This window comes from Antennarius striatus, chromosome 9, assembly GCF_040054535.1.
Source record: "Antennarius striatus isolate MH-2024 chromosome 9, ASM4005453v1, whole genome shotgun sequence".
NCBI lineage: Eukaryota > Metazoa > Chordata > Actinopteri > Lophiiformes > Antennariidae > Antennarius > Antennarius striatus.
This window is the reverse complement of record NC_090784.1, coordinates 4,170,536-4,197,517: the sequence shown is the minus strand read 5'-3', so window position 1 is coordinate 4,197,517 and position 26,982 is coordinate 4,170,536. Positions and strand designations below refer to the sequence as shown.

The 26,982-nt window shown below is 41.6% G+C and overlaps 1 protein-coding gene across 1 annotated transcript; it reads right to left on the bottom strand.

Moving 5' to 3' along the window:
- Window positions 1-1,995: 1,995 nt before the first annotated feature.
- faxcb (failed axon connections homolog, metaxin like GST domain containing b) lies at window positions 1,996-18,027 on the bottom strand. Its single transcript, XM_068323875.1, has 6 exons — window positions 17,629-18,027; window positions 13,182-13,317; window positions 12,269-12,465; window positions 9,003-9,220; window positions 5,914-6,030; window positions 1,996-5,390 (listed from the first exon to the last, which is right to left on the bottom strand). The coding sequence occupies exons 1-6, from the start codon at window positions 17,874-17,876 to the stop codon at window positions 5,086-5,088; spliced, it is 1,221 nt and encodes a 406-aa protein (XP_068179976.1). The 5' UTR covers window positions 17,877-18,027; the 3' UTR covers window positions 1,996-5,085.
- Between the last annotated feature and the right edge of the window lie 8,955 nt (window positions 18,028-26,982).

The window sequence follows — 26,982 nt, the reverse complement described above, 5'->3', positions numbered from 1 at the left end:
GTGTGTGTGTGTGTGTGTGTGTGTGTGTGTGTGTGTGTGCGTGTGTGTGTGTGTGTGCGTGTGTGTGAGAGAGAGAGAGAGAGAGAGAGACAGACAGAGAATCCTTTTCATGTGGGCCATCCATGTAAGCATGTGTGCTGCACAGCCTCCATTTGTAAAGAGGCTTACTGAGCATATGTGTTGGTATTGTGACAGGGTGTGTGTGTGTGTGTGTGTGTGTGTGTGTGTGTGTGTGTGTGTGTGTGTGTGTGTGTGTGTGTGTGTGTGTGTGTTGTGTGTGTGTGTGTTTGTATTTGTATTTGTGTGCTCCTCCATCTATGGTTGTGTACATGAAGGGGCCCAACTGCGTGTCCTGGGGCCCACCTGGCAGCTCTGTGCACATTCTGGGGCCTGAGCAGCTGGCCTGGGGGTGTTCAATGGTGGGTAAGTTTGAGAGGGGTGTGGGGGGGGGTCTTCCATTGCCCTTATCCCACCAGACCCAGACAGTAGGAGGCAGATGGACAGGCCACAGTCACTGCCAGAGGGCCAAAGGGGCCACAGGGCCGCAGGAGAGGGCCAGCCAAGACATATAGAGTTCACACAAAGAAAGAACGAGTAAAACAACACAATAATAGATGAAGTTCAGATGAAATCAATCTCTATTTTCCTCTTGTTAACAGCTACACATGGTTTACACAGAGGGGTACTTTCCATCTAGTTAACTTAAGTCTGAGGAAAGTTTGCTTGTTTCTCAAAGTGCTTCTGGTAGGACAGACATGGCAGTCAGGTTTAAATCATCTTAACCAAAGACTGTCCTGTGGAGGTGCTGGTGACTGTGGTACTGACAGAGGGACTGTGTGTGCTTTCTGAGTGTTTTCTTGTGACATTCGGATTAGTCTCAATATGGTGAACATGATAAACAGAATTCCAGATAAATACCAACTATTCAGTATCATCATTGCAACAGTGATGGAGGAGTGGCTTTATCTTTGTAGTCTTTAACCCATCTGGGGGTGTTCTTAAAGATTGTGTCTTGGATAGGAATGATACAGAAAGTACATCTAAAGTGTGGAGGTCTGTTCTCTAGACTCAGAAGAGAACAGAGTATATGTTTCCATAGGTTTGACACAGTCATTGTGAACATATGTATACTATAGGTGGTGGTGGTGTGGGAGGTAGCCACCGGCTCGATGAGTCCAGAGAGCCACAGATGCTCCATTGCTTGTGTGTTGACTGTCTGTAATTTGTTTGCTCTAATTTGTTTTGCTGTGCCAGGGGAGTTCTGGTTTTAATTTTGCTGCGGGTGTGTTTACCCCTCTTTGTGGATCGCTGATCTGTTAAGCAGAGAGAGAGAGGGTGAGACAGTCAGCGTGGAGGGTGAGCCAAATTAAAAAAGGAGCAGTGCAGATTGTTTTAAGCTCTGGCAGCCCCTTCAAGCCCAAAGGCCTTGCTCACAGCCTGCACCTGCTCCGTCCCCTGGGAGGCTGGTCCCTGATCCATGGCCCTCACTTCTCCTCCCCGGGCCCCTAGCCCAGCCATCTCCTTCCCTCTCCTGTTTTTCTTGCCTGCATTGTCCCCTCCCCATTGACTTTCTTCCTCTCTCATCTTCTCCAGCCTCCATGTTCCTCCCAGGTGACTTTCCTCTTTCCCTTCACTCCTCATTCCTGGCCTCTTCGCCCCCTCTCTGCTCTTCACCACCTGCTCCTCTCTGCTTATTTATCCCTCCTTTCCATATTGCGTCTCCTCGTTTTGCTCCTCTTTGCTCTGGCTCAATTTTCTTTTTCTCATCCTCATCACCTTTGCAACTTCTCCTCCTCTTTCCCCTCTAGCGGCTGGCAGCTTTAAACCAGACCCCTGAACGACTGCAGCTTGTCAGCCTGACTGAAAACACAACCGACACCAGGAAGCACTTAGAGGTGTCGACACACAATTTGCTTCCTATGACTAAACTACACTCGACAGAGAAGAGCGGTCGATAACCAATGAACACACAGTGACCCAAATAAAATTGTCACAGCTATTTTTTTTATTGAAATCATCCAGTCATGACTCCACATCCGTCAGTAGGCAGCTACAGATACAGTATGGTACACGTCGTCACACATACTATATATACATTACCCCAGCAGCAGTGCTATGACACGGTTCCAGTAACATTTAGAATATGGCTTGATTGAAGTCCAGTGGTGCTGCTCAGCCCAGATGAACAACTGAAACATAACCCAGACCAGCGCGGGGCGAGACGTGAAATGACACAATGGAAGAGGGTCGTCACCAGAGTGCCACTGCCTGGACACTAACTCACCCCAGGCTTCTTATTTAAAGGGTCACCTTATTTGAACCATGATTTAAATATCCATCCCATTACCCAGAGAAGGGGGGGGTGAATCCATGCAGGTCATTTTAGTTCTGGGATTCATATTCCTTCAGTCCAATGATGGTTACGTTGTGGTGTCCACAGTATTCAAAATGATACTAAAATTGCATTTACATTTTTTTTTCCATCTTAGGGGCTAAAGAACCACAACATCAAACCTGACCTACAGTACAAATACCTTCTACTCTGACTTGTTCACCAACAGGAGTGTGTGTTCAGTAGAAGTACAGCAACTCTAAGTCTAGGACCTACTTTGGGTCTCCTGGGAAGCAAAATGGTAGAAGTGAAGCTATAGTATGTTCTCCAGCAGGATGCTAACCTTGTTGCCCTGGAGATAGGACCTAAAACTGCAACGAGGGAGAAGCATTTTGAAATTGAGATTATAAACCGTATATTCAAAAACAATAAAGAAAGCCTGCTAGCTTTATAATAACATTAACAACTCAAATCCAGAGCTCCCTGTTAGCTTCTCATTGAAACGAATGGAGGCACCAAACATGATGCATTTAGCATTGTGCGACACATATGCATGAACTTTGGAGTCGCAACAGCTCTGATGAAAATGAACTGCAGTGTTGTGTGGATTATCCAAAGTAACAAGAATGGGAATGACGTGCAGAATGGTTTGCACATCTGTTTTCAGCGCTATGAGTCCAACAAGGAAAATTTAATCCCTCTTTGTTGTCATGAGGCCAAGGCAGAAATTTCTCTCACACGCACACAATACCAAAACTTAAGACTCACAAAATCTCCGCCATAGTTCCAATAGATGTTAGAGGAACTGTTGTTGGTCATAATTTGTGTGACTTTTACACAGTCCAAACAAATTTATTCTAATGATGACAGAAAAAACACTTCAAGAAATTTTAGTCCATAAAAAGAAAAAGAATGACATTTTATTCTTAGTTTTATTGCTATTTATTCATCTAGATTGTTTGGTGTGAGTTGAGATATCTGTCTTCTCTTACATGTAATAGAACTACATGGTAATTGACTTGTTGCGTTTAAAACTCAGTACAAATACATTTCCATTTTTTCTTTCCAAGATGATGTTTCTCAAAATTATCCACAGATCTTTCTGTGTGCGTGTTAATGCTACTCCTGATGCTAAAGCGTCTTCTTCATTTAGTTAAATAAACTTAAAACATGACAGCAGGGCCAGGGAGGATTCCTGCAAGGTTGTTGTCTTGTTGTGACCATGAGCCTCTCGCCCTCAATAGAACGTACGTTTCCTTCTGCGCTGTCACATGATGTAGCTTGGTGGAAAGTAAGAGTTCCAATAATAATTCTGAGCCATAGTTGTAGCTGTGGTGACATGTGGTTCCACTGCATAAATATGAATCCCGGCATCAATACACCTGAATCTAGAAAACTCGGCCTGAACCACAGCAATGTAGGCAGATGAACTCCAGAAGAGGAAAACCTGTAGGACAAATATTGAGGCGTGCTGTCTGTTTAAACTCCTGACGATTTGATGTCCTGATCCTGTAAAGTCTTCTTAAGCATCTGTAACATGTAACTAGTAATATTAACATACAGTTAGACAGTATAACACTCCACCCTGCCGTAGAAATGTATGCTTCTAATTGATTTGGCCCACAGCTGACTGCTCCTCCTGAAATAAGGTGAAAATAAATTTCCACTAGTGCAAAGTAACTTCTCTCTTTGAGAGCAATAAGACAACACTGATTAAATATGCATTACACATACGATCATATAGAAACAATAAAATGGCACTGATAACAAATTATATCACAACAAAAACAGATGGCGTCCCACCTGGTCTGACAAAACTAAGGCTGATTTCTTTGCGTTATGCATATATAAGCACATCACCTACATACTGACGGGTTGACTATGAATGACAGCGATAATATTAAGGTTTAGGACCAAAGGAGAATGAATGTAACTGGACCCTCACGTTTAAACGTAAAGGAGGCATCAGGCTGGCGGCTGCCGCCACCTAGTGGTGATTATTGGATTACAAGAGCTCTAAAAATCAACGACAAAGTGCAACCACACAATGCAGAGAAAGAAAGGAAGATGAAAATGAAACAGGCACATATCTCCTTATCTTTCCCTTCAGACCTCTGTTCCCTGGGACAACAGGTCCATGTATGGTTGTTGTCCGGTCCAGCATACAGAATCCTCCCACAGACACCAGGAGAAAATAAATAATGAGAGGATCAATCCAGAGCATGAACTAGCACTCATCTGTCATCTGTGTTTCTTCTCCAGCACGCCGATGTGTAGCAGCCGAGACACAGCAGCTGTTCCTTTTAGCCACATGATCAATCTCCACCTGTTCCAACGGGTTTGTACTTCAAGACACATGGCAGAGTGGTGATTAGTTGCATCGTTTCATAGGGAGTGAAGTGCCACCTGTCTTGTCTACAACACTCTTCCGTAATCTCCACACTTTTCATGAGAGAAGAGGTTTCCTTAGAGCTAACCTTTCACAGCACCGGCTTCTGTAACTTGGGACGAGACAAATAAGGCAAGAAGAAAGCTGCCCCATGGACAGTTCTGATGGTACACGAGAAGACGGATCATATGTGTGTGTTGTGATGTTCAGTTTGTAAGCTCTGCATGTTGATACCAAGTCTGTCCATCAAGAGGGAGCATTAGGACTGGAGGGGCAAGAATAGAAACTCAAACAGCGAGGGTTATTTCTGTCCACCAGGTTCCTGCATGTCTCAGTCTGTCAGCCAATCACAGCCATCCTCATGTCAAACCTCTAGGCTGGGCATTTTCTCCTCCTTAAGATTAGATTCATTGTCCGACCCCGTGCCCACGTCTGAGTCAAAGAGCGAGTTGGGGGAATGTGTGTGTCCAGCTGAGTGGTTGCTGGCGTCGCTGTCTTCCAGAGTGTCAGTCCTAGAGAAGAGGCCAAAGTCCAGCAGGCCTGTGGGAGAGCCGGCGCCGCTGCTCTCGCTATCCCCATCGTAATAAAGATCCTCCACCTCCACAAACCACTCGGGCCAGAACCTTCTTCGCATCCGCTCACAGAACATAGCCAGGTTGATCAGCTCTCCTGTAAGGCATCAGAAACAGCATGTTCACACACACTTACAGGTGAAGTACAAACCAGCAGGAATCATCACTAGTGCCTCCTGCTATGGGGAAACATCTAACACCAATATGTCGGTGTTGTTTGGTGAGACTTTTCTGTTTTTATCACTCCAACAAGAGTCCATTTACCAGAAAGCCACAGATGAAAAACGAGATTCTTCAGGCTTTGATTTACTCTCTGCACAGATGTGACCGTGTTTCATATTTTGTGCAACACATAAAAACAACAATCAAAGCCTGTCAAGAATACCGCATTGCAGAAGAACATCCCTGCCACCTAGTGGCTAGCATGTGATTTACATCTAGGACCACCCCGCACAGAAAACACCAGGGGACACTAATAGTTCTGCTTATTTCTAGGAAGCACAAAACAATAAGCTTTGAATAAACCAACGGGATCTACTTTACATATGAAACCATTTTATTTGTTGTATGTATTGAGTTTACTACTGCAGGATTCTGTTTCGCTTTACAAATCCACCCACCTTTAATAAGTTGCTCAGGCCGAGTCCCAGGTAGAGTCCACATTGCCTGAGCAAGATGCCCAAACACCGTAGCATCTAATGTCGACATCTTAGAGCCCATAAAGTACTTTTTATCCCCTAGAGGAAAGAGAGGAAGCTGATGAAGACTACTGGCAACGAAACGCCTTTGTTAGTAACCAAACCAATGACAGTTTAACACACAGTGAAGTGGTTTCCTCCTTTCTTTGGTCAGAAGTGCTTGAACATCTACAGCTACAGCATCAAGACCTCTGAGTGTAGATGCTACTGGAATAGTTCTTCACATGTTTGAATCCACTTGGAGTGTTGTAATTTAGATATTCAACTATTTACCCATGATACTTAGCTAATCCTCTCAACTGTTCAGGCATTTATATTTTAATAGTTTGAACTACTTATAACTGCGTATCAATTACTTTTATTGAATTTCTTCATATGTTTGTTCAAAGTTTTTAAACTGCCAATCAATCTTGTCTAATGACTTCAACTCTTTATCCATTACATTTATCAACTATTTGGACCTTTATTTTAAATTTAAGAAAATTTTAACTGGTAATCAATTTATTTTGTCAGTTTTAAATCAGATCATTATATAAACTCCTCTGCTAGCATGTAACGGTTGTCATTCAACCAGGGACCACCTGACACCTCCCATAAACTAGACCACAGTCTGGTTAGTGGGGGTGAACCATGCGTGGTCAGCCTATTGAAGCTGGTAGCTAACTGATTAGCATCACATTAGTTATTGTGGTTCTATTTGGCTACTGAGGAGCCTCCTAAAATAAAACCCATGGCTAAGTGGTTTGAAAACCCTTCTTTACGGATCCCTTCCCCTCGAAGCTGGAACAGATTCTGTATTCACACGTCCCAGACTGAAGTTGTGTGTTGGCAGAGTGCTCTGGGAATAGATTTCCGTTTTATAAAAAGTGGTCATTCAGTGAAATGGTCCAAACCGATCGATGCTAAGTAGTTTTCTCTGCAGTGTCTGACTCTTTGTTTCCATCTGAACGCCGGGATATTTTATCCTTTGGCTGACATTTAGAGCACTTCCTGTTCTCATTCATCTCTTCTACGCCACACTATGTACAAATACGGATGACACCGATCCCGTCTTTACTTCCTGGGGTTCCCGGCCCTAATATTAAGACATTTGAGTGTTCTTACGTTTGCTGCCTACAAAAATATATTGTTTAAATGGCTTGAAGATACCCACCCTTTGCTGGGTGGCATTAAATTATATTTGACTTAATACAACTGGAATATAGGACACACTGATTTAAGGGCAAGGCAGATTACTGTGATATATTGGTGGAAGATTGACTGGTGTTGTGTTAAAAGGCTTGCTGGACTCTAAGGCTGAATGTTAACAAAATGTGACTGTTGGGTCGTGAGAAATGAGATTGATCCTCATTTATTGCTGTTCCTACAGTTTATTTGTATACAGTGAATATTTTTTTCAATTGAGATTTTTAGTAACTACAAACTTCATGTACTGTATGTTATGATTTACATGTCTAAGCTAAATATACAGTATGTACATACCTGTATACTTTTTGGTGCATAATGATTTGTTTATTTTTCTTTCCTTTGTATTATGTATTGTTTGATGTTCTTGTATAAAATATAACAATGAATAAAAATATTGTTAAGAAAAATACAGCTACAATGACAACAAGAACCAATGCAGTCAGAGACTGCGACTTCCCCCTGAATTCAAAATTTTACCCTGACCTACCTGTATAGGTCAAAGATCAAAGCTAGTGATCTGACCTACTATCACAGAGAAAAGCAGTAGCTTTGATCTATGGTCTTACTCACACTGGCCTTCTCCCTAATCTTTCTATCTTACCTGGTTCCTGAGTGTACAAAAGTTAAAATTTGACCTCGACCTAGTCTTGTCAAGGTAAAGGTCATCATGTCATTTTCATCCCCTTTGCAGCCCGAGTAATGTGCTTTTTGTTTCATCTTTCTATCAGCAACAGATGTGAAGATATTTGGTGGACCAACGAACGGACTAACGGACGAACAAACAAACGCTGACAATTACATCATCGATTTGAAGCGGGATGTAAAAATAATCCTTAACAACATCCTTATATGGAGATCAGTGTAATCTAACAGTAATATTTTACTGGCAAACTTTTCTATGCTTACTTGGCATTTATAAGAAAATGGTGAAACCAGGCTTGGATGTAGTCTCTTACTTCCTGTTTTATAGTGAAGGTTCCATTTTCTTCTTTGTATTTAATGTTTGCCTGCTTCCTGTGTCTGATCATGTGTCTCACTGCCTCCATGTCTCCTACTATGTTCAGTCTGTTTTCTTTCTGTCCTTAGTTCATATGTTCTGTCCATGTGATTTCCTGTTTCCTTGGCTTTTCAGAATTTTTTTAATGTTAAATCTTGAACTTCACTCCCTGTCTCACATGTTGTCTGGTTCTGGGTCTCGAATTTTGAACTAAACATAAGAAATCATTCAGCAAAATGAGTTTCTGGTCATGTCTATGAATCTGAAGTGGGTTTGAAAAAGAAACATAGAACTTATTCTGCTTATGTTGATTTGATTTGGGCGGCACGGTGGCGCAGTGGGTAGCGCTGTCGCCGCACAGCAAAGCGGTTCAGGGTTCGAATCCCCCTCTGTGTGGAGTTTGCATGATCTCCCCGTGGGTTCTGCGTGGGTTCTCTCTGGGTTCTCCGGCTTCCTCCCACCTCCAAATACATGCGCTTCAGGTTAATTGGCGTTCCAAATTGCCCGTAGTGTGTGAGTGTGTGCCTGCATGTTTGTCTGTCTTTGTGTGGCTCGGCGGTGCACTGGCGTTGCGCCTGGAGTTTGCCCCGCCTCACGCCCTAAGACAGCTGGGATAGGCTCCAGCTCCCCGTGACCCGCTACGGCGGATGAAGCCGTTTGGAAGATGAATGAATGATTTGAATTAACAGCTCATGAAATTCTTTCATCCTCAGTTTAAAAACCCCTGATAGCAGTATATGACACAGGTCTGTGGTTAACCATAGTAGACACATTACTATCAAGGAAATATGTACACACACACACACACACACACCCCTCCTCCTACCCAGCAGTGTGGCCAGCGTCCTCATGTCCTTCTCCATCAGCGCGTAGACCTCCTCTTTGGAGAAGCGACCGATGCCGTGGCCGTACATCTCCCTGCGGACCATGCCTCGGTTCAGGTGTCCCAGCATCCACTTCAGGGTGTCGCTCAGAGGGCCGCTCATTGCCAGAAGCTTCTGAGTCTCCTCCAGGTTGTCCACCCACTGACAGTAGGCTATTGTCCTGAGAAAACAGAGCATACATCACCTCATCTTTACCTCTGTGTGGTTGTACAAACTACTGCAGATCAATGTATGCCTGAAATTAGGGCTCCAAGAGTTCCGAGCCACATATCTTTTGGGACTGTACCTGCCATAATGAGAAACTTCTCCATCATGTGATATTTAAGTATTTCCACCAAGAAAGTGGCAACAGTTCAACATTTCCTAGAATGAAGACGGTGTGTTTGAATCCAGACAAGGGGCTTTCTGTGTCCTGATTCATGTTCTCCCAGTGTCTGCAGCAAACCTTTCATACAACACAATGTCCACCATATAACCTTTATGTGCATTGACATTTAAACTCAAATCAATAAAAATGCATCAAAACATCCATTGGATCGCCCATTCATCAGCTGCGCTGCTCTCAGTCTGCTACGGGATGACATCACCATATATTCCTCTTCAGTTCGATGAAATCAGAAAGGAAACATGAGCAGTTCCCTGAACCATCCTGGTGTGGAGTAGAGGTTTGTCCCACAGCAGCAGATAGTGGGACAAACTTCTGCGTTCCTATGGGATCTAATGAATGACACCAACAAGAGCTGTTTAAATTGCATCTACAAGCAGACGGTCTTTGGTAAACTCTCAGTGCATCTGACTCTGTTGATGTTCTGCTCCAGACACGAACAAGACTAAGCCGTTATATCCTTACGTACTTTTTCGCGTCATCGCATTGCAGAAACAGACTGAGCCTCTCTCAAGACGGTCTGAAAGCCTGGAAGCCTCACGTCATATTCCTGCTGCTAGCGGCTAACCCATGAGCCATCGATGAGTCTCCCTCCCCCGTCTGGACAGCCCTGAAAGGCTGGTCGTTCAATACTAATTCAATGGGGACATCTGGGAGTGGTGGCTCTTCAGAGGCTGAATGTTTAATGACTTTTCTGTTGCATTGTGTGATAAGAGAGGATACAGCCTCTGTTGTTTCCACATTTTGGATCAACTGGATATGAAAAACCTATTTAATGTTTTAAAAACTGGAGTTCTGGTTTGTCGGCCCCTATGAGGAAGACTCTACACATCAATTGTTGTCTTTCTCTGCAAAACTGAGCTAATTTCCTTTTCAACTTTGATGCAATGAAGATGTTAAAAAATTCCAGAGGAACAAGTCATACTGGACAAATATCAGATATATTAATATATAAAGTTGTGGTGAACATGTACGTAATCAGTGACAATATGGATAACCATCAGACACAGAGCACCCTGAATGTATGTCTTATATTTACTCTCCTTTCTAGCCGTGGTTTGGTCTAACTCTTCTTTAGCTGCTAAATGCTCCGTTATGTTCATGTGGTCAGTTTGCTGAGTGGTGCTGGAATAAAAATGTACAGAATATTAATGAATGAGCCATCTCTGAAATATGGTAGTTCCTGATGTTAGAATAAAGGCGGATCAGAGAGTGGATTTTGCAAGCCAGAAAAACAAAACAGGAAGCTAAAAGAGGCTAAATAAGTCTGTCAAACTTAATGCAAATAGAAGCCGCATGATAAATGTGAGTGATTTGATCAACTATAAACATAAAAATATTGATTGTTGCAGATTGAAGAGACTCAACAAACTATTACATTGTGTGACTGCTTAGACAGCAATGGTGGTTAAGTGTAAAGCGTAGCTGTGAGGACTTAAGTCTGATGTCATTCCACATCTCCTTCAATCAGACAATCTGCTGGGAAATGTGGCGGTGACCTCACCATCAGCTGCTGCTGCTGGCCTACGGCTCTGGAGCCCTGAGACGGCAGCAGGCTGCCACACCGCCCTTCCTTGACATGAATAATTAAATCAATAAGTCTCTATGTGAGTCTGAACATGGCACAGCATGGTGGGAAGCTCCGAATACACAGCAGAGAGGTCACATTAATGACCTCTGAAGGTGTACTGAAAGTCACGTGTAATTAACACTGAGACCAAACACTCGTGGATCAAAAAAAACGGTGTGAATGTGGGGGCTAATTTTAGTTTAATATGTATCCTGGTATTATTAAATAGAGAATAGGCCACTTACAACGGATAAAACCCAGTGACAGTGTGTGAGTGTGTGTGAGGGACACAGAAAGATGGATTGGGCTTTTAGGTAATGGAAAACACTCAGCTCCTCTCTGGGTGTGGGACGAGTGGGAAGCGATTTCCTCCCAGCGGTCTGTTTCTCACCCAGAGGTCCTGCAGCGACTCACCACCAAGAAGGAGGGCTGACATCATGATGAGGACGGCGATGATAGAGCCAGGGTGAGGGCGGGGGGGTCTCAAATAATACGACATCCACACCAAAAACGTGGGGAATTTATAACCAAAAAAAAGCAATATAATCACTTACAAATATTTTTCAGACATTATTGGTTGAATGCCATAGAAAGACATTAAAGATATTAAATACTGATATTTTTTTTTCTACAAATAAACACTGAATTTGATGCCTATGACATATTTTTAAAACTTTGGGATAGGTTTGTGTTTTTTCAGACTAAGACGACACCACATGCTCTCTACATTCCCAGGTCTCCATTGTCGTATTGACATTTCATAACGCATCGCAGAAAACGATATTATTATGGACTGTAAATTCATGTTTGCAAAAATTGTTCTTAAACTAAACTCTTTGAACACAAACAGCGGTGTGTCTGCTGAATGGACACATCAGGCATTTTTAATTGTTCCTCTACTCTCCCAGATTTTTGTTGCTCGTCCCGACATTTCAGAGACAAGTGAGATTCAGAATAAGCATAAATTTATTCAAATCAACATGTTGATGAGGTACAACTTCAGATTTCATTTATTATTCTGTTTTCTTAATGTTACACAGTGTCCTAACTTTGGTTTGGAATCTGGGTTGTAAGAGAAATTACAATAAAAATCTGAGATTAAGCTTCTCTAGCAGTCAGATCAGTTCTCTGGTGACTGGAACAATTTGAAGGACAGCTCTGGAGCTGTAACTCACCAGGAGAGGTGTTCTTCCAGCTCTAGAGCTGTAACTCACCAGTAGAGGTGATCTTCCAGCTCTAGAGCTCTAACTCACCAGTAGAGGTGTTCTTCCACCATTTTGGTGATGGCTCGGGACACGGCTCGCTCCTGTGGGGTGAGGTTCTTGTTGAGGTTGACGCCCAGCTTCTCCTCCAGAAAGTCCACGATGAACTCCGACCCTGAAGCCTGCTCGTGATTGTACTCCACCCAGGGCATCTTCCCCTGTGGCGACAGCTTCCCATCGAAGTAGTTCTGAAGAGTAAAACACAGTCACACCAGAACATTCAGGATTCCTTATTGTGGACTAAAAATAACTTTTTATGCAATTTCCTACCGGGACTCACTGAAAACTCCAGCAGCCAAACTCTCTGCTTATCTGGCATGAATGACCTACACCTAGATGTGACAATATCTGTTCCAGTGTTGACTAGAGAGCACTCACCTCCCCAACGTCTTTGTCATTACTCATTGCCCATGGGATCCAGCACACAAGGCGATGTTGCCATGACAACATCACTTTACTAGAATCTGCCTTACCTAACTGTCTACCCCTGAGCACCAACTCTTAATATTTGGAATCATGTGTTTATAATCAATCATTTACTTAAACTATTATTTTTCAGCATCATATCTATTTTCCATATGGACTTAACATCCTACTTCATACAGACACTGAAATACTTTCAATTATTTCTCTGATAATCAGTCTGATAATGTCCCAATATAGATTTTATTCTACCAGATTGAGATTAATCTCATTAAAGTGAATTTGTCCAATATTGGGGGACTTTCCAATTAAGTTTACTCCCTAACCATTGGTGAAGGTTATCATCTGTGTTTGTCTTCACTGGTGGCATCGACCCACCAGCCTTCCAATAAGTAGATGACATATTAAGCTATTAAACAGGATATAAATAAATAGCACCATCAGTGAGACAGAATTATATTGTGATGCTGCCGAGTGTCACCTGGTAGGGCAAATCCACCATACGTAGGTATGTCTCGATTTTGAGACAGAAGGGTGAGAGGCTGGGCACGCCGTTCTTTGGCCTGGAGAACTGATGGAGGATGATGGCATCTTTGGAGTCCAACTGCTGCTCCTTCCTGATCAGAGAACATCTCCAGTTAATGAAATAAAAAATGTTGCTCGTTTAGCACAGAACTGCCTTTTGACTACACCATGAAGTAACCAGTATATTTAAATTTAAAATTCCTACTTTACTCATGATGTCAAACAAAATATGTTCATCTGAACCCTTAAATGACAAACTGACTTGACAATAACATTTGTTTCTGATGAATTACATGATGGATGGTAGGAGGAATAAAGTCTTAACTACAAAATTTAAGAACACAAATGCTAAATAGAAATTCAGCAAAGGAGGTATTGTTAAATTCAAATACTGTAGACACAAGTTTACCACTCTGCTTTCTTGGACAGCCGGGGATATGAGACAGACACTGAATAATCCACAGCTTCCGAACAGGAAGCAGAACAAACCCTCCTGTGAGGAAGAGGCCTGTAGTTCATGTCTGTGGGAGACACAGCAGCGAGCTTCTGAGCTCTGCTTTCAATGATTGGATAAATACACACTCATTTTCTCCAACTGCAGTGGATTCTCTCCTTTACCTTTCAAACACTCTCCTGTTATGCTGCTCTGCTGTGCTCAGTCAACTTAAATAATGTTTGTGAGTTCTGTCTTTGTCAATGATTTCTTCTTTGTACGTGTTTAAAGATGTTTTTCACAGTTGGATAATGGCAGCGCCTGAACACTGGGTTGTACATGCTGCATTATTCTGAAAGTAATGCTACAAAACCAAAGAAAACAGAGAAAGTACAATGTTGAGGATTTTTAGACATAGAGTAAAAAAGTTTTAGAAAATAGTGACATCACGATCCATCTTCCTTGGCTTCTGATTGGCTTGGTATGCCCACAAGGTTTGTGGCTTTTCACATCAGGAATCTCCGACTACGCAAGAAGCTTCATCACAATCATTTTGTTCTGAATAAACCTCAGATTCTCATCACCTGCTCATCTCCTGGGGCACAGCATTCCAGAAAATGTCAAGAAAAATTGTTCATAATGTTTAAATTGTCTTACAACGGCATGAAGAGAGGAAATGACATCAACAAATGATCCAATACAACAGAAAAACTTCCACTTCATGACTGGTTGGTTGTTTTGTGTAGAAAGGTTTATGAAACTATTGAACGCTGTGTGAGGTCTGCTAAGGATTACAAACAGGTAATAAACCCAGCAAAGTCTTTAAATTAAATGACACATTTGGTAAAATCATTTTGAGGCCATTGTGGCTGATTGTCTCCTAAAATTTACTGACCAAACAACATTTACCAACATTCGATGCTTGGTGGGTGGGGAGTTTGGCTTCTAGAGTTGATTCAGGTGAAGGAAGCAAACAATTTGTGACACACTTTTACATAATGTTGGACTTGCAAAAAGTACTACTGAATCCAAAAGTCACTGGTGTCAAATTCCAAGGTGAGAGGTTTGAGTCAGATCTGATCAAGTTCCTCAATAACCTGTGCAAATATTTCTCCGATTATAGATAAAAATGAGAAAATGGAACAAGTGTCTCATATTTTCTCCACTTCTTGTAATCCTTATGAAAAGATCAGAGTTGGTTGGTGTCAAGGGGAGGGAGAGCAGGTTGGACCTTTAATGCAGCCAGACAGCTATAAAGACGAAGGCTCAACATGACATGATATATGAACACACACACACACACACACATACATATGTATGAATATGAGTAACACCTAGAGCCACCCGACATCGAGGGAGTGACGCCCATCCCTACAAACAACACGCTAACGTAGATCCTGTGTGAATCTGGGGGCTGTTTCTCACGTGATGACTAATATCAGAGGGGACAGATTGAATGACCGTCTCTTTAAAATGACTTTAACTGAACTTTATAGATTCACGGGGGATTAGGATTAGGATTAAGGACAGTTTTCACTGCATAAACTTTTTTTTTAACCTTAAAATACGGCAACATTTCCATGTTTTTACTCGTATCTCATCTCTGATTAGACACAATTTTCACTCAAGTTTTTCATTTGTGTGGCCTTTAGTAATAATAAAATGTTAGAACTTGTTATTTTTCTGTTATTGAGTTACATAATGCTTCAAAACAAGAATCAATAGAATTTTATATCGTTTTGTCAACGTTTCAAGGATTTTAAACCGTTTGCATTATCTGATCAAATACCTTCAATGATAACCTTTAACCCACATATGTCTTTTATTTTCAAGATTGCCTTAAATTAATTTCTGCTTATTATTTATGTAAATATATTTAACAACTGCACAGCAATCTCAGTCATGTTCATTTTAACTTCTCTAAAGTCTTGATCATTTATTTCATTTCAAGAAATCCAAACAAATGGTAAAATAAGATCTTACTGCAGAAAATGAATGACATTAAAATCAAATCTCATACAATAATTAATTGTTGTAATGTTACATTGCATTTATTTGTTTTTTGTACATGGTGCTCTCTTCTGCCTTCCATCACATCTTTAATGTCAGTCATGTGAGATATGTGACTACATCTCCCTGTGGAGCCACTCAGAGAGCGTCACCTCCCACAGAGAGGAAACAGTAGCCACTGCGAGCAGCGCCTGCATCACATGGCATGAACAGGCTACGGGCTCCAGTCTCACTGGCTGCACGTGATCCAGCAGCAGCATTTCTGCATGAAATGCAAGATTATGACAGGAGGGTGGGGGGTTGAAAACAGAAACTATCAGGCCACTGTCACAGGATGTACTTCCTCCCTGATGCTGGCGTGGCCCAAAATAATCCCTCCATCAAAAGGCATGTACTCCCTGCAATGGTCAAAGTCTCCAATCACATCTTGAGACATTACAAGGTACAGCTCAAAATCTGGAGGGGTTCACTAAAGGTCACCCCGATGCTACAGTGACCGAAAAGCCCACATGGAAACAGGAGCACAACAAGAGGAAAGGGAAATGTTTGGGGCCCCTCAAAGTGGTTTGGGAAAGCAGGCCATCAAACAGTTAATCATATCTGTACGTTCAGCAACGACAACTTGAGGATAAATGGCTGATAGATGGCTGATATTTACACAGAAACTATATCAAGTTGGTGTAGAGATTATGATGACCAGAAATCAGTGTTTGGATGGATACGTTTGTTATCAATTCATGTTTTTTTGCTACTTTTAGGAATATTTCAAAATGTCCAAAAAAAATGTTTTGTTAAATTTATGAAATCTTCAGGATCTTCAATATGTGTCTTACAAATGAGCAGCTGGTGAAGTTGTCATTGATGCTGGATATTTGCTGTTTTCCTTTAATTTTGGCAGAAGGAGCTGGAAGATCAAGGGAAACGTGAATGAACAGAGTCTCCATGATGAAAACCTGCTCCAGACCACGTCTGACCGCAGACTGAGGCAAAAGTTCTTCGTCCAGCAGGACAACGATCTGAAGCGCACGGATGATCTAACAAAGCAGTGGCTTCAGATGTCTGTGAACGTCCTTGAGCGACCCAGACTTGAACCAATGAACATCTCGGGACAGATTTGAAAACGGCTGCTCACCTATGCTCTCTAGATGTCCTGCAAAGAAGAATGTGACAACCTGCTCAATGACGGCACAAGCCAGTGTCAACTGGAGGCCAGGACAAATGTGAGGGTTGTGGCAAGGAGAGCATTGAGCATAAAAACCTTTGTCAAACAAATATGAGTATTCATCTAAAATCGGAAAAAGGATGACATGCTAGGGAGAAATCTAACGGGAAAAACTGAAAGGAAGTTTATGTAATATTTTATTTTTTTACGCATTTGTAAAAGCAAATCAATAAATACATTAAAATTCAAACAATTTTTTTTATATTTAATCACGATGGGCTATTGTGTGTAGAATCCTGAGGAAAAACTGAATTTAATCCATTACGGTAACACTCTAACATAAAATGTGTGTGACTACTTTCTGGATGCACTGTGTTATATGTTTACATCTGTTTGTCTTCTGACGCACACGTGGAGCTTCTTGTATTCCTGTAACTAAATGATGACTTTTGGTGAAGCACAGTTGTCCATTTGTTAAAAGAACCGACAGACAGTATTTCTATACCGAGTCTAAATGTCCACGGGGACACCTCAGGTGCTGACAGCTGGCACGAGAACACACGCGTGACTCCCTTTTATTTATTTATTTATTTATTTATTTATTTATTTTTATTTATTTTTTTTCATTCTTCTCGTGTCGTGTCCTTGGGAGGAAAACAAAGCTGAAACCCCAGCAGCCGCCGCGGGTTGGGCTCGGATCGCACCTGCTGTGGAAGGACTACCGCATCCGCGTCACGAACACGCAGACGTGACGGCTGGTTGAAGCCCCTGGACCGGACACCGGCTGAGCGGACCTACCGGATGGCGAGCAGCTCGTGCAGCAGGTAGGCTGCAGCAGCCAGCAGGGCCCCCCCGGTGATGTACAGGGTCTTCTTCCACCAGGAGTCCGACATGATGCCTCCGTAGTCCTGCAGGGGGAAGGTGATGATGTAGCCGTACAGGGACTGCTGCTGCTCGGAGCCGCACAGCCCGAGCGGCAGGCTGTGGTTCCGCCCGAGCTCCACCACGCACGGCTGGGAGGAGGCGAAGCCCGCAGCCCAGTGCATCCTCCCGGCCTCGGTCACAGCCGGCCCGCGTCCGTCCTGCCTCAGTCCGCGTCAGGCGTCATCCGATCGGCTGTCTCTACGGCATGGCGGCGGCGTGACTCACGGTCCCCCGGAAACGTCACGGTGGAAACATCCCGGCCACTGCTCGCCAAGGCGGCGCTCAGCGGTTCGCATCTCTTTACGGGCTCCACCAACCATTGTCAAGGAGAGAACATACAGCAGCTGCACTTCCGGTGCCATTCAAAATAAATGTCCGTTTAGCCCTGGTGCTCCTTGAGCAACGACAAGTATACAGTATGCAGTGTCAAAATAATATCATTCACATTTCGTTTTACTGCCTCCATCTATTATTTTATCATTAATTTACCTCGTATATTAAAATATACATTTGAGATTTATATAATTTAACAACTACATTTTAATATTTTTTCTGATTTCTGCTCAGTTATTACTGATTAATTTTCTTTTGATCATTCCAGTGACTTATTTCGGGTCTAAATGTTAATCATTTTAAAACCAGCCATAGTAATTTGTCTTTGTGTCACTATTTCAAGATGTTTGATAAGTCGACAGATGTAGCATTTCTTACTGAGTAATGAGAGAGATTCTTTTTTTTTTTAATCCAATCTGATATTAGACTGAAGCAGCAGGGCCAGAGCTGTATTGCTTTGTTTTTTCAATGAGCCTTCATGTTTTTCGTTAGCAATGTACATTTTGTGTTATCTTGATTAAACATTCTGTTCTTTATGGCCGTTTCATACACATTTTTTCTCTCTATAAACATACTGTTAATATATTTAAGCTTGAAATTCCTTTTGGACAATACAAATGGGCAGAAATCAAAAAACAGAGAAAGTTCTTGATATATTTTTTCTTCTATCATTAAGCAAATAAAAGATTATTATTTTGCAAGATTACATTTTCAATAATGATAATACAGGTATATGTCATCTTAAGTCGTTTTGAGTCATGTCTTTCTAGATTATACGACAGTTTTTGAATAAAATACACAGAAAAATGAAAATCACATTTGTAATTTTTCTCCACTTTAAGTTAGTCCGCCACAAATATTGGAATCGTAAGATCGCTAGTAAACCGTTAAAATTTCAGGTCTGGGGATATGGAGCTTTACATCTTAGCAAGAGCCAATCTGAAAAGGGACATCAAGTGGGCGAAGGCAACTTATGCGCACCTCAAGGAGGCGAACCACAGACGTGCTTGGCAGAGCATCCGTGAACTCCTTAATATAAACCACCCCAGTGCTCCCAGCACCAGCACCAGCTCAGACCTAGCAGAAGACCTGGGCCTCACTGTGGGCATGGAGGAGGTCAGGAAGGTGCTCCGTGGTGTGAACCCATCGAAGGCTAAATAAAACAATATCACACTTTACACCAAACATATGAAAAGAATAAATAGCTGCATTGTTCTATGGAGCAAGATAGATGGTAAATAATGACTGGGAACAGCATTAATTATATTATTTATTTATCTGATAACTAATGACAGACACCTTTGGTAACAGGCTTTAACCCACTAAATGTATAGCATACTTTTTGTATACCCCATCTTTGTTTTTCTTGGCGATTTTCCTTTTGTGCTTGGCATTCATTGGCTCTGGCTAAGTATTACTTCTCTTTTTGTGATGCAAACAGTTATGACACTGTAAAATTATGTTAACTGGAAAGTCCATGTATAGTTATTTCTTCTCCTAACATAGCAGATACCTTACGCCATATTGTTCACGTGATACCTTCTGGCAGATGCGCTGTGATTGGGGGCCAGGTAGTGGGTGGAGTTGGTGACAGCGTGCCAGCGTGAAACTTTCAAGTGAGCTTATTCAAATATGTAGGTGGGGAGATTCTACTCTATTTTATTAAATTATATTCTATTGTATTGTAAAAGCACATAATATCATGTTAATGTACATTAAATAAAAAGAAAAACATATAATATTATCAGCCCATAGTAACCCCCATGACCCACAATATGGAAGCAGAGACTGAAGATGAGACGCCAACATTTTTTCTGTGCTGTATTACAAAATAAAATTTGCATGTAACTCCATCCAAAGCTGTTTAAATCAATCTGCTAGACTTTAAGAAATTTTCTTAAGAAATTTGTTTGTAATGTTAAAATAGGTTTTCATTAACCAAACATTACGGAAAATGCATTCACAAGTAAAGTGCTGAACTGTTATCTTCAGTTCAACCTGGAGACTAGTTAATCGACTTACATTGTTTTTCAATTTAAACCTCGTGTCCCGGAACAAATTAATTCAGGCAGTATACCTGTACTAACAAAATTGAAATACTGTACTCAAGAACAATTTCATTTAAAATAAACTGTTTTAAAAACATACAGTATTTTCCGCACTATAAGGCGCACTGGACTATAAGGCGCACCAACAATAATTAGTTTGTTTTATAATTTATTTCATATATAAGGCACACCGGATTATAAGGCGCACACAATAAAAATAAATAAAATTTATTTGATATCTGTGTAGGTTCTCAGTCATCCAGGTCATGGTTATCCAAAAGCTGGACGTTAAGACGTCCGGTGGATCGACTCAGCAGCTTTTGAATAATTTATTTGATAAACTACAGCGGCTGTTGTTGCGCAATCCGTCCACTAGATAGAGCCGCGCAGCTCAGGCAGTCATGATTGCGTTCATGACTTCCTGACTACCTTTGAATGACCCCTATTGTTATGTCAATAAGCCATTCTGAGCCTCATCAAGGAAACCTGAGGCCTGTACCATAAAGCTGGATTATGGTTTAGTGAGATAACTTCAGCCTTAACCCTGGCTTTTCGGTACCATAAAGGTGGCTGACTTTCTATCGGGCTACATTGTCGCAGTAACCTATGCTGAACACCTAACCTGCTCCGGAGCAGGATAAGTTCAGGATAAGAGCTCAGCAGGTATAACAGCCCCACCCACTGACCAGTCAGAGCTCAGCAGGTATAACAGCCCCACCTAGTGACCAATCAGTTCTCTTGGAAAATGGGCTGTCCGTTTTATGAGAACCCGTGGATCTTGGTGCACAGCTTGTGCGAAGAGCGCTCAGGTGCGAGAGAATATTTAGAGATCGCTGTAATCCGTTCGAATTGCCTGAACAATCACTGTAGAAAGGTACAAAAAGGGGTTACATTACATCTGTCAGCTGCTGGAGCCTTACATCAGTAATATAACGCACCGCAACCACACGCTGACAGTCCCGCAGACAGTGTGCATTGCACTGAGGTTCTTTGCCACAGTTAATATATTTCTTTGTGATGTTCGTAATTATTATGATGTCCTTAAATCCCTCGTTGGATGGGTTACAAGCAAGCCTCAGATAAAATGCTATTAATCAATTATTTGTTTAAATCATGGATTCATTCATTCATTCATAGGTACTTTTATGTATTCTGTTGGCGATGCTGAAATCCTCGGGAAGAACACAGTATGTAGAGCTATTCATAAACTCGCAGGGGCTACAATCACATGCCATAACGGAAAATGTCATACACACATACATTTATGGAACACACAAATGTTACTGTAGTCAGATATACCAGTGCAGTCATAGTGGGGAAGTAATATTATAATGGCACTAACTTCCGCATTGACACAGTCGGTGATTTTGTGCCAGCGATCATTGCGCCGTTTGGCAGCTGCAACTGTGTTGCTTTTTGCCTGGATTATTGATTTGTATTGCTCGTATTTATTAATTATTATTGTTTGCTCCTCCGTTGTGTGCGATTGGTCGCATGCAGCAACCTCCGCCCTTTTTATGTGAGCGCGCACAGTTCTAGAGTGGACAAGCCTGAATTGAATTAGTGAGTTGATAGCGGACTTTATGGTACCGAAAATCCGGAGGGCGGATGTCTCGTAAGTGAAGCCAGATAAGTAGGAGGAAGCCCGGCTAGGTTAATCCAGCTTTATGGTACAGGCCTCTGATCACTTGATCACTTTGCCATCTTAGAAAGAAGTCAACACGCACGTTAAAAAACCTGACATTAAAAACTGGTTAAATTCATTACGAGTGCAGTCAGTGCGAACAGAGCGGATTATTTCCTGATCTGAAGCAGATATTGACGTTCTTCTTCGTTTATTAAATATTGTTTCGATCGGTAGTCCAGTCGGAGGTGAGGTGCAGCTATTTGCTGCTCTGTGTCCTAAACAATTTTTAACTAGTTTTTAATGTCAGGCTGATAATTTACTGGCAAATGTGACGCTGTTTTACTCCTAGAACTGACTCTAACATCGGTGTCTCACCGCCGTGAATCTCACAGCACGTCGCTGCAGACAGAATAAGCCTGAATGCGCCCCTCCGCCGCCCCCCAGAGCTATCAACTACATTTGTAAATCAATTGCAGTACAGTAGACACCTTTGTCTAGCAGTGACTGCTCTTGAAATTTCAGAAAAGGCTGTAAGTTCAGCTTTGAGGGTCTTTCATTCACCTTTATGCCAGTTTCTCCATGTGTTTCCACAGACTAACAGAATGGACCCTCACTAGATTCCAGATGACAGCACAATGGCATTTTTAAGACCAATTGAGTTTAAAGTGGGTTATTTCCGACACCAAACAGTTAGGAAATACTGAGATCAGTCAGTCAGTCAAACTTTATTAATAGAATTGTTGAAAATTCCTTGTTTTGCTACGTAATCACCGATGCTCCTACAGTCTGCTCTACCTTCTGAGAGCAGACTTCTGTGACGCCCCTTGACTACCTTGTTAGGGGGCGTGGGCCCGAGTGCCTTGTGAGGGGGCTCCCCTGGTGGCAGAGTGCGGCATGACTGGCGGCCAGACTGCCGGCTTTTTTCAGCGATCATGTTTTTAACCAATATTAATATGAATATTAATCCATATATAAGACGCACCGGATTATAAGGCGAACTACGGGTTTATGAGAACATTTTAGGCTTTTAGGTGCGCCTTATAGTGCGGAAAATACGGTAATCATGTTGTCATTTTTGTTTTGATTGTTTTAATTATTTATTTAAGAGGAATAAAATCCATCAAACACAAAATTATAAATAAATGTTTGTAATTTGAATATATAAAATTACGTACAAGGAAGATATGGGGTTGCTTGTTTGTTTGTTTGGGGGGACCATATGAAACCCTTATTTTAGTTATGACGGATGACGCCCCCCCCCCCCAGTCAATCTTTTATTTTCACAGTGATCTTCCGGTATTGACGGGTACGGTGACGTTACCGGCAGCTTGACGCCGCCGGCCTATTGTGTGCTCCGGTGAGGAGCCGCCCCGCCCTGACTTGCCCCCTGCGTCCCGGTGGGGAGACAGGACCTGAGGTGTGATTTGGCAGGAAAAGGGTGACCGCTGCACTTTGGGTCACTGCTTTCATTTGAAAACTGAGACATAAACCTAAAAAATAAATAAAAGAACTTTCCTTAAAACAAGGGCTGTGCTTCTCCTCTACGATTATTATCATTATATTCAATCCAAAACGTCCCTGTGGATTGATTCCAGTCGCGTCAAACATGACGCGTTGTTCTTCCTGATGTCTGAACAAACAAACAGACACGATGGTTAAACTCTGACACAACTTCGGACGTGAAGGAAAAGTAAACACCTTTGGAACAGACAGACCATTTTTTCCACCATCAGTGAGAGCAGAATAGGATGATCTGCTGATCTCCATGGAACCCATGTCACGGTGTTCTTCCTCACTGCAGCCATGGATACAGAAAGACGGGTGCGCACTCCCGGGACCGCCAGGAGCGCGCATTGAAGCAGGGCTGTTTGTTGTTGAGGACAGCTGAGCCACTGTGGGTGAATTACACAGTACTGCAGCCCCACGCAGCGAGATGTGAGGCATCAGGTATTTGTCAGGGTCGTCCCACGTAATTAATAATTAATATTATCAGCTGTTTGTAATAACATAATGAAAAGACAGCAATAGACTTGAAGGTTTTTTGGGGGTGCTGCTTTGTGGAGCCACAAAACTACAGTACTCTTATCTTTGGGGCCATGGTTCAGCAAATTGTCTAGAGGTAGAAGAATGAAGCAGATGCTGAAGAAAACCCTCTATCTCCAGCGAGTCATGGTGGTGGATCACTGATGTTCTTGGAGCTGCTTTGTTTTGTAGCTGTAATAACAACAACAACAATAATAATAATGTATGAGATATAGCGCTTTTCTGGAAACTGAAAGTCACTTTACAGTGGATCCATTATTCATTCACTCCTCATTCGTACTTGGTGAGGCAGACTGACAGAGGCATAGCAGCCAATTCGCCCCTACTGCCCCTCCGACAACCACCTTTAACAATCACACACATTCACACACCAGTGAATCCCTCACTGGAGGCAAAGAGGCAAAGGTGTCCCACCCAAGGACACAACGACAAATGACTAGGAGGGAGTGGGATTTGAACCGCCGATCCTTGAATCATTGTGCACCCTGAGCCACTGCTGCCCCCGTGTTGAAGTGAGTTCATGAGTGAGAGAGATGAAACCTGTCTATAGAGGTTCCTAAAGCAACAGTGTTCAACGATGTTCAACAAGATTTAGATTCAGAAGAAGTTCTGGATCACAGATAACACACCTAGAAAAACTAATCACAAATTATCACACATAATTTAAACAAACACTTTATGCCCAGACCGACAATGTAAACACCTTTAATGAAGAATCAGCATTAGAATGGGACTTTTGAGAATTATATGTCTGACACTTGAATATCTCAGCACGCCTGTCAGAGAGAGAACAAGCTGTGTGATAAACACAGTAAAGCAATAAAATAGTTCCTTGATTGGCACAAATATAATGGCTTCTTACAAATTTTTTCTTCCAGCTGTACATTATCAACACTCATAGGTACTCTGAACAGAAACACTGGTTTGCTGGAGCCTTGAATCCTCTCTGTCTTGCAGGCTTAATTAATATTATATAACACTACCACAGGAGTCGGCTCATCACCCCACAGGACCTCACTGCCTCATTTGTATAGAAACACATTTAAAATGCTTTCCGGTGTGCACACAGAATAAACATTAAACATATATTCTTTTCCAATAAGCCTCAGATAAGTCAGACTTTTGTTGCTGTATTCATTAGAAAACCACATGACTGATGAAAACACAAAATACTTCGGACTAGAGCTTTTTCAGTGAAGTGTGTGTAAAATGATGAACATGAGTATTATATAACTGTTCACAGGATGGAGAGAAGCAGCTGCTTTACACAGATCATCAAACATTTCTTTACTGGTTTTGAACGCAATGTAATTAAATTCTGAGAGAAAGTCCTCGACTACAACACATCTCCAATTGTGATGGTTTGTTTCCTCCAGTCGTCTCAGGGAACAAAGACTTCCACAGATCTACAGTGACTATTTTCTGTTTTCTATCCTGTTCCTCAATTGTACAAATCAGCTCATGGGTGGTTTTAGACCCCTGTTAACACCCCCACCCCACCCCCTACTGGTGTCAGATCCATTCAACGTTCCTCTAACCATCACCAAGGTTTACATTGAATGACTTCATCTTTCTAACTATGTGCAAGACTCTAATAATAACAATAGATCCACATGACTCAGCATTAAAGGCTGCCTGTAGCCTGTAAGCATAAGGTGATAAAGATTCTTCCAGCTTCACCCCCCCCCCCCAAGGTGGGAAAAGAGGCTGAAGAGAAGTCAACCATCATCATCTGGTCGTCAAATGATGAATGAATGAATGAATGGAGGAGCTTGTTTTGTGCTTATTCAACTGCTTTAGTTCATAATAACTATCACTTAACACTTATCACTGAACTAAATTGTTTTTGCTTTTTCTTCCACTTTAACTCAACTAACTACTATCCACAGATTTTTGCCAGTTTCGCTATATTTCCTCACTTTCAAGTTTGGGTAGAGGTTAGTCAGTACTACTAAGAAAGGAAAATATATTATATTATATTATATTATATTATATTATATTATATTATATTAAATTCTATTATATTCTACTATATTATATGTTATATAGTCGTAAAATATTGAAAACTATATAATATGGACTATCATGTCTTTTTTATGAGTGAGATTTAAACTAACTAAATTTCAAGGGATATTTTTTTACCAAATGCCAAAAAAGAATTCCCATGAACAAATTCATGGACAAGTTCTTGAAGAGCTTGAGGTCATCAGAATTCTGTTTCATACCAAAGCTCAGAAACACTGCTGAGATGTCCGTCAGATAAACCACTAGACAATAACTTCACTGCAGAGGTCAACCTTGTTAAAGGACATGACACTCAAGACATCTTTATAGCATCAGTCAAAAGGATTCCCGCTGTGAGGAAAGTGCAAGGGATTGAACTCTCAGCGAAACAAAAATAAAATAAAGATGTGTGGCCCCATCTGGTTCTCGCCTAGAATATTATGTCATGTGGTTGCTAGGTTTGGGGGTGACCAATGTGGGGGTGTTATGCAGAAATGAGCACACCTTCCTCCTATTGACATCAATGATTCAATTGAATAAACGTTTCATATAAGTTAAAGCCAAATCCCCCTGCACGAAGCATCATTTATCATCATATATTTGTATATTTGATTTGTACACAAAAAATAAGATAAAATAAAACTTGTTGCAAATCATAAATCTGTGACAACGCAGTGAAAGAGGAGGGCCACCGTTTTTCTTGAGAGGCCACTGTCCGTTAATAGCTGTCACTTTGTTTTAATGTTTTTACTGTTTTAATTTAGTTTATGTATCATGTTCTGTACCTGTTTTATATCTCTTTTTTTGACTTTGGAGAACTGCTACCTTGGGAGGTCTCTCTTGTAAAAGAGATTTATAATCTCAGTGGGACACAATACATATTGTCAAGCCACAAAGCTTCTGGAGAATGTCGTTTGGATGGATGAAACAAATCTGGAGCTTTTGGAAGGACACATCACTGTGATGTTCAGATGCAAAAATAGAGCATCCCAAGGAAAGAACACTGCCCCTATTGTGAAACACGGAGGAGATTTTACAGTCTCCTCCGTGTTGGGTTATCAATAGAAATCTCAACTTTTGGCTCTGTACACCACCATTTAAAACTTGAAATGAAGCCAACAAAATGTGTTTTGACTTTCACCTTTAACGTGAGGGACTTTACGTCCAAATTTG

Coding starts and splice junctions, on each gene's coding strand:
- faxcb (XM_068323875.1), bottom strand. CDS start 17,876: ATGCACTGGGCTGCGGGCTTCGCCTCCTCCCAGCCGTGCGTGGTGGAG. Junction 13,318..17,628: donor CACGAGCTGCTCGCCATCCG/GTAGGTCCGCTC, acceptor TTCTCTGATCAG/GAAGGAGCAGCAGTTGGACT. Junction 9,221..12,268: donor GTGGAAGAACACCTCTACTG/GTGAGTTAGAGC, acceptor CTGTTTTCTCAG/GACAATAGCCTACTGTCAGT.